The sequence below is a fragment of the Hippopotamus amphibius genome, chromosome 2 (assembly GCF_030028045.1).
Source record: "Hippopotamus amphibius kiboko isolate mHipAmp2 chromosome 2, mHipAmp2.hap2, whole genome shotgun sequence".
Classification (NCBI taxonomy): Eukaryota; Metazoa; Chordata; class Mammalia; order Artiodactyla; family Hippopotamidae; genus Hippopotamus; species Hippopotamus amphibius.
The window spans coordinates 196,406,197-196,420,202 of NC_080187.1; the positions used below are offsets into that span (position 1 = coordinate 196,406,197).

At 37.3% G+C, this 14,006-nt stretch overlaps 1 protein-coding gene across 3 annotated transcripts in view; it reads left to right on the forward strand.

Moving 5' to 3' along the window:
• The window catches only part of UNC13C (unc-13 homolog C), a 620,639-nt gene that overhangs the window by 155,982 nt on the left and 450,651 nt on the right, over positions 1-14,006 (forward strand). For 2 of the 3 annotated variants that reach the window (XM_057724492.1, XM_057724493.1), the window contains exon 3: positions 579-634. In XM_057724492.1, the coding sequence (XP_057580475.1) occupies positions 579-634 (56 nt within the window). Of the gene's footprint in view, positions 1-578; positions 641-7,511; positions 7,515-14,006 lie in introns of all 3 variants that reach the window. The other variant, XM_057724491.1, reaches the window with a different exon arrangement.

Consider the following 14,006-nt stretch of genomic DNA (forward strand, 5'->3'; position numbering starts at 1 on the left):
ATCATACTTTTTCTTCCCTCCTGAGGGATCTTGTCTTTTGTATATGTTTGTTTGTGACATATTAGACCTGTTTTGGTTCTTCTGTTTTAGTTGTGAACTGTGCATGTTATCCCAGCTTTCCATTCTTTGGTTGTCCTTTAAGCGTGCCCCGATCTGTTGCATTTATGAAGAGGTTACACCTTGCCAGCTTCGCTTACTTTAGCTTAAACTTGCCAACCTAGGGGTCTGCTACGGTCAAACTCAGCATCTGTTTTTAAGTCTGGTGAATCATGATCTCTCTGACTGATTCATGATCTTCACTGCACATACCAAGTTTTAAGGGCAAATAGTATTTGGAATATGATGCTTTCCTTGACTCTGCCAGTGCTTTTGTTTGAATGCTGACAGCTAATTTCAAAACCTCCACTCACAAAAACACAGTAGCTTTGACTTGGAGCTGACCCTGCTTAGCATTTGTCATACTAGGTGTTACGTGTCTAGTGCAATTGACGCGTGTTCCAAATTCATGTATACACAGCTATAGGATGCTAAAAGCCTGTTTCTTTTGTTTGTTTTGTTTTTCTCCATTTTCATTTAAGGCTCGAATAGTAAATGGCACTGATTTGGATGCTTCCAAATTCTCTGCACTACAGGCGTTTGGGTAAGTACATTCATAATCTTCCTAGTTCGTTCCGTTCATCAATGGTTCTTGGCTGTGCTCTCAATATGTATTTTAAGTGCAGAGTGTTGCATGATGGTATAATTAGCTTGCCTTGCTGTTGCTTTCTTTTCACAATAAAATAGCTTTTATAGTGTTTTTTAAGAAGTAATGTATAGATTTGTATATATTTATGTTTAGTTATGTATACATGTATCTATATATAAAGAAAGTCAAAATCACCTAGCCAGAATAGACATTAACATGATCATTCCATACACAAAACATAACCATATAATTTTACATTACTGAGTTCATGTTAATAAAATTAAAACAATGTTTTGATCTGCTTGTTTGCACTTAATGATATGTGCATGAACGTCTTTCTGTGTCTGTAGTCAGTGAATGTAATCTTCACCATTATTTTTTACAGTTGCATTTAATGGGTGTATAAAAGTATTTAAAACGTAACCACAAAATAATGTATTAATTATATTTTCTATGTAAGATACTCAAACAGCAAAGAATCCCCCTTAATTCCCCTAATGATACATTGGTATCATTTGTTTGGCATGTGTGTTGTTAGGCCTTTTTCTGTGTGCTTGCATACGTATGTGTGCTGTGTGTTCATACAGAATAGTAGTTTTGTATATCTCTGTGCATCAAACATAAATTAGCCCATTCTATATGTAAATAAAGAAGCACTCATTTAGTGCTGACTTAATAGCAGATATCATTACTGTTGTTTCATATATAATGACTCACTTGTTCCTTACATGGCTCTATGAGGTAAGTACTGTTTTGACCTCCATTTTACACATGAAGAAAGTGATGTATAAAGCAGTCAAAAAAAAAAAAAACAACACAAAACTTTCTCTTCATACAGCTAATGAGTGAGTAGCAAAGTCAGTGTTCAAACCAAGTTAGTCTAGTTCCAGTCTGTGATCTTAATCACTATGTTATATTTCATCTGCAACTTGTGGGTTTCTTTATCTTTTCTTTTTGCTATTTGACAACATACCTTGGAAAACTTTCCACTTCATTATTTATAAGTGATGTAAATATTTCAGAACATTTATGCAATATTTGTTCATTCTTCTATTAATGAATTTTCCAGAATATTTACAAGTGTCATTATTGTAAATGATACTAGAACAAACATATAATCAGTTTTCAAAGTGTAATGTGTGGACCAAAGCTTATGCCCAGGAGAGAGAGATAAATTGTTTTAGAAGTGTTGAAATTTGAACACATTTGTGTGCAATAGAAATAGAAGCAAAATTTAGATATATGTTTTAGGGTTTTGGGGGGCAAAGAAATAGTCTCACAGTTATGTTTTATAATATTCTAATCCCTTTAAAATGAATCTTGTTAAATAACATCCACCTGCTGTTTACTTTAAATTAAACATGAAAAATTTTAAGTTTCAAATTTAAACCTCCTGGATAATCATATCACTTCATTGAGATTTTGCAAATAAGTAACTAAGATATTTGTTATGTATACAAACTTTTCAATGTTCTTTAAATATGTAATGAATTATATTCATATTGTAATGTCACAATTTAAATATGTTATGAAAACCAACTTTGGCAAAAGCTCCTATGGATTATTTATAAAAATTCAGGTAATAGGTGGATTACTCTCTTTCCACTACCCCACATATATTGTCTTTAAGTTTACAAAAAATGATAATATGACAAAACTAATAAAATGTTTATCTTAGAAAATAAGTTGAATTTCCAATTTAATTTTGAAAAAAAATTTGTATGTCATAGTCTTAGAGGCTTACCTGAGTTTATGATCTTACAGTTCTTACAACTCCTACCTTCCTGTGGCATCCGTCACTTGATAACAACTTGCTTTCCTAACTCATGTCTGAATATGGACTTTTATCATTATCAGAGAAACAGAGTTAACCTACATCCATGTTTTTGTTAAGTGCGTGCTGTGTAAATGTCTATCTACAATAGGTCATCTTTGCATTTTGATCCTTTGTATCCTTTCCACATTATTTTTCCAGAAACTTCCTATTTTAAGGACTTAGCAAGAGATTTTGGAGTTATGATGGAATGGGAATGGGGTGATAATTTTTAGTCAATAAGAGAACTTGCTATCTGAAGACAAGTTCCTCTTGAGGAACCTGAAGGGTACATTTAAGTACAAGCTTTCACTCACAACCTCTTCCAGAAATAATTATTTCTTATTTTACTTTCCCTATAAATATTTAAATGGATGTTTTTAAGAGAGTAAAATATTGCAATAATTCTCACTATTAAAATATTTATTGTCCTGGGAAACTGAGACTTGGAGCAGACTGAAAATAGGGATTCATTGCTGCTTCAGGACAAGACTTTACATTCCTTACCCCTCTACCTTCACCCATCCCTAATCAGTTCAGAGTCAGACCACATCCATCTTTCCCTCTCGCTTCTCAAGTGTCAATAAAAGCATAACCTATACACAGTGAAACCAGATACTGCAGTTAGCAATGCTGCTGATTTCTGCTCATCTCTCTGTACATTTCCTATAAGTGTTGCCAAACTTTATTTTTCCTATCTGTCACAATAAAAATCCAGACAGATTCTTGGAAGAGAATCGAGAGGGAGAGAGAATTGATGCACAGAAAAAGAGAAGGATGGAAAGATGCTTGTTTCAGTGAAATCATTACATTTAACATTTTACATCTTAGTGGTTTTTTAAGAGTTTGGTAACTTTTGTCATATATGTAAGCTAAGAGTCATACCAAGATGACAAAAGTACAAGAACTTTTGGGGTAGAAACATCACAGATAAGGTGGAGAGACAGACAACAGGAGTAGGCAAGAAGTGCCTTGGACCATGATGTAGGTCTGATACCTGGGAAGAGGGGGCTGGGAAGGAAGGAGGACTAGGCATGAAAAGCCTTAAACTGCAACAAAACTGCAATGAGACTGCAATAAAGTGTCAGTCAGACCACTGGGGAGTCCTAGAGACTAGCTGTCTGTTAGAGGGAGTCCCACCTTGAGCACACATGTCCAGCTCTATTACCTCCACCAAGTTCACTCTTGGGTGGCAGTAGCTTGGGAAGAGTGTGGTGTTGGGTGAATGCTGCAGTTGATTCTGGGGGTGCGGTAACTGAAGGCTGTCATGCAATGACTCCCAGATTTTCTCTGAGGAGTATCTGAGTGATCGCAGCATGTGATAATTTGATATCATTTGAATGTCACTTTGATGACACTACTTTAATCAGTGATAGTGAATGAAGTCACATGGGTACCTTCTCCAAATATGAATCACTTTCTGAGTTAGAATGCCACTGGCTTGGGACTTTGATTGCATTTACTTAAGTTCACTTTTCCCTGGACATTTATAGTCAGCGTTTTATTAGGAGCATTTCAAGGCCTCTCTTTATACTTTTTTTCTTTCTAGTCTAGAGGTATCACTCTTGTCTACACTAAAACTCAGGAAAGTCTATAAAACAGTGATGGGTATAGACGAAAGACAGACAGTTTGGGACAGGAGAGACTCATCTTCTTTGTTCTCTTTCTTCTTCAGTCATCCAAGTTATCTGCCGGGTAGTTCTCATGGAGCTAAGTTCCTTGAGCCTATGTTAAGAAAGGCTTATTTTCTGTCTGTGGTTCTGAGCAATGCCATAGCTGCTCTCCTTAACCCCAAATGACTGCTTTCCAGCCACTACTAGGATTACCGAACCTGTTAGAAGAGAGGTGATGTTGGGAGAGGTAATAAAAAGATAGAGAATATGGAGAAACACTGTTGAAGGGCAGGACGCAGAGGTTGCCAAATAGAAAAAGAAATGTTTCTGTTTTTTTTTGTTTTTTTTTTTAATTTTAATTTTATTTTTATTTTTTTTATTATTTTTGGGGGGGTACACCAAGTTCAGTCATCTGTTTTTATACACATATCCCCATATTCCCTCCCTCCCTCGACTCCCTCCCCACCCTCCCTCAAGTCCCCCCGACCCTCCCCGTCCAGTCCTCTAAGGCATCTTCCATCCTCGAGTTGAACTCCCTTTGTTATACAACAACTTCCCACTGGCTATCTATTTTACAGTTGGTAGTATATATATGTCTGTGCTACTCTCTCGCTTCGTCTCAGCTTCCCCTTCACCCCCCACCCCCTCTCAGACCTCGAGTTCTCCGGTCCATTCTCTGCACCTGCATCCTTGTTCTTGTCACTGAGTTCATCAGTACCATTTTTAGATTCCGTATATGTGAGTTAGCATACAATATTTGTCTTTGTCTTTCTCTTTCTGACTTACTTCACTCTGTATGACAGACTGTAGGTCTATCCACCTCATTATGTATAGCTCCATCTCATCCCTTTTTATAGCTGAGTAATATTCCATTGTATATATATGCCACATCTTCTTTATCCATTCGTTTGTTGATGGGCATTTAGGGGATTAACCTCGAAAATATACAAGCAGCTCATGCAGCTTAATACCAAAAAAGCAAATAACCCAATCTACAAATGGGCGGAAGACCTAAATAGACATTTCTCCAAAGAAGACATGCAGATGGCCAACAAACACATGAAAAGATGCTCAACATCACTACTCATCAGAGAAATGTTTCTGTTTTGACCTCCCTTTCAAATAGGTAAAATTGACAAAAACAAACTAACAAAAAAACCATGAAATAAGTGCAGAGATTTCCAAGGTTGTTCAAGTATTGACATGAACAAATAACTTTGTGAATGTGAACAAGTCAATCATTAGCTAAAGTTCTGAACAATTCCTTTGTTTGTAAGTTTACCTTGATAAAAACAGTGATTTTTGTTGTAGTTGTTATACTTGACATGAGTTAGACTGTACAATATGTGGGAATAGCAGGTTTAGTCTACTCTTTGTATTTGTCATAGTTCTGACATTGCTTTTATATCCTCCATAAAGTTTAGGATGTTATGTTCTGTCCTCTCGCCATCTTCCCCACTACTAGTCTTGACTCCGTGTTTTGTCAGGGCATGAAATCAGTCACTTACCATGGAAGCTAAGATTGTTCTTGCTCTTATGGGGTTCTTTTCTCATAGCAGCAGTCTTTTCCCTGGTAGCTGAGAACTTTTTGCTTTGTTCCTATCTAGCCCATAAATTAAATTCTTCCCTGTCCCCTCAGGTAAGGCCCTTACTTCTAATGGAAGGGGCCAGGGACTTCCCTGATGGTGCAGTAGTTAAGACTCCGAACTCCCAATGCAGGGGGCCTGGGTTCGATTGCTGGTCAGGGAACTAGATCCCACATGCATGCCACAACTAAGAGTTTGCATGCCACAACTAAGGAGCTGGTGAGCAGCAACTAAGGGGCCAGTGAGCCGCAACTAAGGAGCCCGCCAGCCGCAACTAAGACCCAGCGCAATCAAATAAATAAAAGAAATATTAAAAAAATAAAGGAAAGGGCCAGAATTTCCCTTAAGCCTAGACAACAGCTCTTTCCACTGCTATAAACCCTTCCTTAGGTCAGTGGTTCATTGTGTGTAAACATCCTTGCATGCTTTGAAGCAGGTTTGCCAAGTACCAAGAAAATGACAGCCCCCACCTAAGTTTGTTTCACTCACAGTAGCAGGTCACTCTTTAGAGAAAAATGGAAACCTTTTTCTTTGACTTTGTTTTCATGGAAGAACTCCTTTCCCCCCTCCCAGGGAATTTGGTAGAGGAGTTCACCATAGATTTAGGGAGAAGTGAGTTCAGATTAGGGACTGTTAATTGTTATCAGTTGCAGACAGGATCTACTTTCACAATTCATAATTGTACAGCAATTCAATCACCATGCCTATACTTTTTCAAACTTAGATTGCCATTAGTCTAGTTTTAGTCCTCAATACCTTTCACTCAGTCAATTGCAAACTAATCTTCTAACTGATCTTCCTGCATCAACTTATTCCTCCACATAAGTCCAATCTATACACTGTTAAAGATTAACCTTCTTGAAGCATAGTCCTTTTCTACTTTAATGTGTCTGATGACTCTTCATTTCTTCAATGTGAAGTATGGCTCTTTGTACATGGCTTTCAATATCCTCCTTGATTTCTATGTCTCTCTTTTTACAATAGAGAAGTATTATCTCCCTTTTCTGTATTCCTATTTATGTCATTCCTGTGGCACATATTAACTTCTTAAGTTGCATAACCTTAACAAGGTTCATATCCTTCACAACTTGATTTTAAACTCTTTAAAGGCACAGCATTGGTCTTTTATTACTTAGGTTTCCTTCTATAAAGTTTATGATAGTGTCTTGCCCATTTAGGACCTCATTCAAAAGTTAATTATGTTTTAGAGTGGCAGTCTCTTCGATTAATTGGTTAGAATTACTTTTTAAGAAATTCAGGATTACCACATTTAAAGAAAAATATTCCTGAAACAATTGTGGATTGAGGATTAGGCAGACATGAGAAGTACTCTGAGTTTGAAAAGCAGCTTAACTCACCCCTCAAACTCAATGTTACTAAGCCCTTACAGGAAAAAAATCACCAGGGGATTTTTCTCACAGGAGATGTAACCCCAGTTGATTAGTAGGCCACTTTGCTTTGGATTGCAAATCTCCTTTTCTCTATTTTGGAGAAACTTTTGAAGATTCTACTGAGAAAATTTATATAAAAAAATTACCCTAATTATGCTAAGATAAATTTTATCCTTTCATTCTCCTATCAGAAAATGTTACCACTTTAGAAAACTCTAGATATAAATTCACACTGTATTAAAGATTTCCTCTAATAAACTCCATTCTTACTCCTTGAAAAAGGAGAACTTTTGTGATGAATAATTGAATGACCTTTTTCACTTTGTTCTTTATAAAAGTAATAAAGGGAGTTATCTTGCTTAATCCATTATAGGAAGAATGAAACCTGGCATCTTGTAGCTAATGTCAGATATATCATGCCAGTGGGTAGTAATATCAGCCAGAAAAGAATCTCATGTGAGGCTGAAAGTTCCCAGCCCTACCACAGACTCCGGATTATACCAGGTCTGCTAGTGCTCAGCACTCTCCCTGCAGTTCCCCCACCAAGCAGACACATTATATTCTGTCCCACCAAGCAGACACATTATGGTCTATACACCAAGCAGACACATTATATTCTATACACCAAGCAGACACATTATAGTCTATACACCAAGCAGACACATTATATTCTGTCCCACCAAGCAGACACATTATAGTCTATACACCAAGCAGACACATTATATTCTATCCCACCAAGCAGACACATTATAGTCTATACACCAAGCAGACACATTATAGTCTATACACCAAGCAGACACATTATATTCTATACACCAAGCAGACACATTATATTCTACACACCAAGCAGACACATTATATTCTGTCCCACCAAGCAGACACATTATAGTCTATACACCAAGCAGACACATTATAGTCTATACACCAAGCAGACACATTATATTCTATACACCAAGCAGACACATTATAGTCTATACACCAAGCAGACACATTATAGTCTATACACCAAGCAGACACATTATATTCTATACACCAAGCAGACACATTATAGTCTATACACCAAGCAGACACATTATAGTCTATACACCAAGCAGACACATTATATTCTATACACCAAGCAGACACATTATATTCTATCCCACCAAGCAGACACATTATATTCTATACACCAAGCAGACACATTATATTCTATACACCAAGCAGACACATTATATTCTACACACCAAGATTTAGCCTAGACAGAGAGCCTCTTAACTAGGAAAACTGACATCGGTGAGGCCATCAACTTTCTAAAACCCATGTATCAAATACTGATTGCTAAGCCTTTATAGCTTCCTGTGGCCAAAACAAAAACAAAAACAAAAACAAAACACCCTGCCTATCTAATTTTGTCCTACCACCAGACATCAATTTCCTAGTTCATGATGAGCTGAAATGCTTCATTAGACTCTTGTAAATTACTCAGAGAGCATTCAGTATCTCTGTTGAGAAAATCTTGGTCATTAGTACATTTTTACATTAGCCACAAAGACCAGCCACTAGACTGACTCCTTCGATGTATGAACCTACAAAACAGCAGGACCACATCCTTAGAACCTGTTAGTATCTAGTATTGCAGTCTAAATCAGGCTTACAGACACCATAGTCTTCTCGGAGTGGATTATAAATCATTTCTTTCCAGGCATATTTTTTTCCTGCATAGGTATTGGCAAAGAATTCATGGAACTCATTCAAAGGATTAGGAAAATGGAGCTGTTACCTCATTTCTACTAGCTTATAGTTCACCAAGTTAGAGATTGACACCTTTTTCATCATCTCATTTTCTGGCCTGAGTTTGTAGCTTGACATTTTTTTCTGACTCAGTGATAGACTATAAATGCAGAAGAACACTTGCGTATGACCCGCTGTCAATCCAGGGATACTGTATAAGGCTCTCCAATCTTCTGGTAATGATATTAGCGAAAAGATTCCTCCTTCCACAGGAGACCTGATGTCTACTCTAAATGAGACCATTTTCTGTGCCAGGAAAGCAGTCTGCAGAGAATTCCTCATCCAGAGTACATCTGTCCTTCCATTATTAAGTTGTTCATAGGAATATGCAACTTCAGGAACATCCTGGGTTGCAGGACTTTACTCGTCACATAGAGGCCACTCTCTTGGTTTTAAGGACAATAGGTTTACATCTTTGATGGAGAGGATGCGTATGACTCTTCATCTGTATCAGCCCTGGATGCAGGTAATGCCTTTCTTACAGGAAGGGAAACCACAGCCACCAACAGCTCTGACGACTGACTTGCCTTCAGCCAGTTCCTCACCTTGGAGCCTTCCAGAATTGTTGCCCACAGCAATGGTTGGCTCCTCAGGAGGGGCCTGCTTTTCCTTTTATCTTTAGGAGACTGCCAGGAAAAAACACACCCAACAGGGGGCTTCCCTGGTGGTGCAGTGGTTTAGAATCCGCCTACCAGTGCAGGGGATGTGGGTTCTACTGGGAAGATCCCACATGCCGCGGAGCAACTAAGCCTGTGTGCCACAACTACTGAGCCTGTGCTCTAGAGCCTATGAGCCACAACTATTGAGCCCATGTGCCACAACTACTGAAGCCCATGCTCCGCAACTAGAGAAGCTGCCACAATGTGAAGCCCGTGCACCACAATGAAAAGCAGCCCCCCACTCATCGCAACTAAAGAAAGCCTATGTGCAACAACAAAGACCCAATGCAGCCAATAAATAAATATTAAAACAACAACAACAACACACCCAACAAGAAGGCTACCATTTCCTAGTTTCTGAGAACTTAACTCCACCTCACAGGACTTGAGACACTCTTTAAATGATCCCAAATAATACGCTTTCCAAAGACTAGCATTCCGTAAGGCCACTTCAGCTTTAGGGATGGAACTTGTAACATACACCCAGTCCCTGAGGCTGTATCTTTTCTCATTTAGAAAAGTAAGGCCACTGACAGAAGCCTAAGCACATTGCTGCTGCTACCTCCTCACCTTTGGGACTCCCATTCAGAAATGCTTTCCTTACTCCAGGCTCCACCTCAAAAACACAAAATACCTTTCAAGCCTGTACATGTCATCCTCTCTTCTGAGTTTGAGCATTGCAGGAGTACCCACCTAATTAATGTAGCAGCTGCTAGAGACAATCCAGCCTCAGAAAAACAAAGTTTCTAGTTAAGAAACCTGACGAGAGCATATTTGTTGGAGGAAAAAATGCTGTGCAGAAGCACTTTTTTTCTAAAGCTTTCTTTGTATTTAATTTGCTTATTGAACATTTGTGTATTTCTCTGCATTTTCAGTTCTTTAAAGCAGATCTTTAATCGTGACCTAAGTCTCTGGCTTGGCTTAAATTCATTAGAAAATCAATGAATCTTTAAGGATGCGCTAAATAGAATCAAGTTCAATCTTCGAATGCCTTCCCGGTATTTTATGTGTTTGAAGAGTAGCAAATTAAAATCACTGATACATCCCTTATAAATACAATATTTGGGTAGTAGGTTTTAAGACAGTCCCAGTTCAGTAACTGTGGAAAATATCATCTGTTTCATTGAGCAGAATAATCACTTGTGTTAGAAAATTACCAGCTGTTAGTCAAAAAACATTGAAAATAATGCCTCTAGATAAGTTGGCAGTTATGACTACCATGCTTCCTAAACCTGTGGATTCTTTCCAAAATTTAATTGGTATGGCTATTGAGTACATATAACGTATATAAACTATCTTAGGGAAAAAAAAATGAGCTTGATCGACGTATATCCCAGTAAAGCGTGTGTTGAATAGGGTTTTAAGTATCTTTTAATAAACGAATACCATATTTCATCACGGTAGATAACAGAGATTTCCTCTTATTAGGAATATGGTATAGTAGAGCAAAAAAAAAAAAACAGTAACTGTCACTGCTAACAAAATAGTTTGCTTCCATAACGTTGTAACTACTCCTTATCTGAAGTAACAGGTTTGCTTAATCCAGGGTGTGTTCTTCAGTATTGAACAGCTTGCTATTTGAACTGTAATTCTCAGATATGACCAATTCTACATTGAAGTCTAGTAGGTGGGTCTTGATTGTTTGTCTTTCTTAGCATTTAGAAACAGTATGAAATATTATAGGGTAAATATAAGGAAACATTTTAGGTATTTTAAAAGTAGGGATGATTCAAATTCATATTATAATAACTAATACTTTTTCTGGTGTTACAGTGTCACAGGCCCATATCTAAGCATTATTTATACATCATCTTCTTTAATCCATCACAACTTTTTGAGGTAGATGTTACAATTATTTTATTTTTCAAATGAGGTTACCGAGGCTTAGAGTATTAAACATGGTCAAAGTGGAATGGTGATTATTAGAGCTGAGGTTTGAACTAGGCCTACCTTATTCCAGGGCTTACCCAGTTTACTGTTATGCCAAACTGATGTACTTTGCAAATAAGTGATGCCTGAGTCTACGTCAGTTCTTTGTAATTATATATTATATTTTGCACTTAATATTTTATTACGTATTCATCTGACAAGGTTTCTAAATAGGTATATTGAATAAAGGTTGTACATATATTTCTATCTAGGTTCCAGGAAAGTATTTGCTAAAGGTTTTTGTAATATCCCCTAGAAATATATAATATTTCATAATATCACTGTGATGAATTAATGATAGACTGGATGACTGAACCCAAAGTACAATGACTGATGAGTGATTTTGTATCAGGTGGAGGATATTAGTGGGGTGCTTCAGGAAATGCCTCTAGACAGATTATTTTTAGTTGAACTAAATGGAAATATAAAAGATCTGATTGTAGGATTTGAAGGTGACATGGTTGGGCAAAATAACTAGTGTTATTACATAATGGAGTTAATATCTAAAACATTTTAGCATACTACAGCTGAGTATAACAAGATGAAGTATAAATAGTATATCAGTCAGGATAAACTAGGTTACTATGCAGTAACTCATCCTACTACCCAATTTTAGTGTAGTAATCAGATAAAGGTTTATTTCTCACCCATACTACATTTTCAATGCATATAAAACAAGGGAGGAGGATGCATTTGATAGTTGCTCAGGAAACTTGGACGGCAAAGGTCTCAACACACGTTCATGGTTTCACTGTAGGGAAATTAGGACGCGGCATACTGGGCTCTAACTCTTAAAACTTTCAGTTCGATGTGACATGCCTCCCTTGTGTTCATATTACAATGAACAAAGCAAATCATATATCAATAACTAGTTTAAAGAGAGGGTTGACATGCAATCCTATCATGTGTCTGAAAGTAGAAAAGACCCGAAATGTTTCTTAACAGCCCTAATTATCACAATTAGGGATAGATCGGGGCTTTGAACTCAGACTCTATAGAAGAGAGGAAATACAGTTTAATAGCAATGCATGAAAAAATTTAAAATGTTCATTGAATCCAGTGGCAAGCTAAGTAAGGTTGTGGGGCTAGTGCAGTGGGCCTGCACAGAAAGCCCCCCATAGAGCACATGGAGAGAAGTGCAGGGTCAAACGGGACAGAAAGCCCTGTGGCTTGTGGAACTCCCCTGCTTCTCAGGTCTGTGTGCTCAGTTCAGGGACCAACACCTGAACAGGGTGTAGAAAAAAGAGAAAGTTTGCAGTTCAAACAAGCAGGTTGAAAAGGGATCTCAAATCATACCATAGGAAAAACCACCAATGAGCCCGGGACACTGAATCTGAAAAAGAGAAAGTTCTGGTGAGAATGTGCTCAAGGTCATCAGATATTTAAAAGAGTAGGTGTGGAAAAGGGATTAAATTTGTCCTGAGCTTTACAGAGGGAAAAACATGCACTACCAGTGAAATCATGTGTAGGCAGACTTCTCAATATGAGAAGAAATTTCCAACAGTAAAAGATTTTGTAAAAACTAAATTCTCCATTTCCAGAGATATTTAAATAGTTTGGGTGATCACTTGTAGAAATGTTGCAAAGGAAATTTAAATATCAGATGTTTGATTCTTTAAAGCCTCTTCCAACCTTAAGATTCTGTCACACCCTATCCTAATATTATGTCCCATTCTAATATCACTCTATTAGACAGATGTTGCTGTGTAACAAACCACCCTAAAATTCAGTAGCTTAAAGCAATGAATCTACTGATCTTGTCTGCATTCACTTATGCACGTACAGTCCACTGGACAGGGGCTGGTTCTTACATTTCTGTGTTTATCTGGCTAGTATCTGGGCAACAGAGGAGAGTGGGCTATATGTCACTCATTGTCCAGCTGGCCAGATCAAGCTTGTTCATATGGTGGTGATAGGATTCTAAGAAAAAAAGTGGAAGAAGCAAGGCTACTTTAAGCCCAGGCTGGAACTGACAACCAGCACTTTTGCAACATTCTCTTGTCCAAAAAGGAATAAATTCATCTCCAATTCGGGGAACATGGAAATAGACCCTGACTCTTTATGGGAGAAATGAACTGAGGCCATTTTCTTAATGATCTACCATAATTATGTATACCTATAACTAAATATTATTCAAAATGACATATTTCTCATAATTTGAAGAAAATAGAAGGTTATTCCATGTATTTACCTTTACTTATAATACAATATTCTCTGTACTTGGAGTAATAAAAAAAAATAACAATGACTATGAAAATGGCAGAATCTCATTTTTGGTATTTAACCACTTACCTCAGCTACAATGCAAGGTAAACGGTGACTTACTTTCCAGTGGATAAAGTGCTCTGAAAATTTATAAAAGGAAGATATTTCTGATTTGGAGTGATCAGGGCAGACTTTATGGAGAAGATGGCATCGAATTGGGATTTGATATTTGCATAGGATTTTGGTACTTGGATACAGAAAAGTCAGAGCAGGAAGAAGTACAGAAACTTAAATAGCATCATGGGCAAGAAAATGTATTGGAGAACATATGTCAGGGTATAAGCAGGAGAAAAGT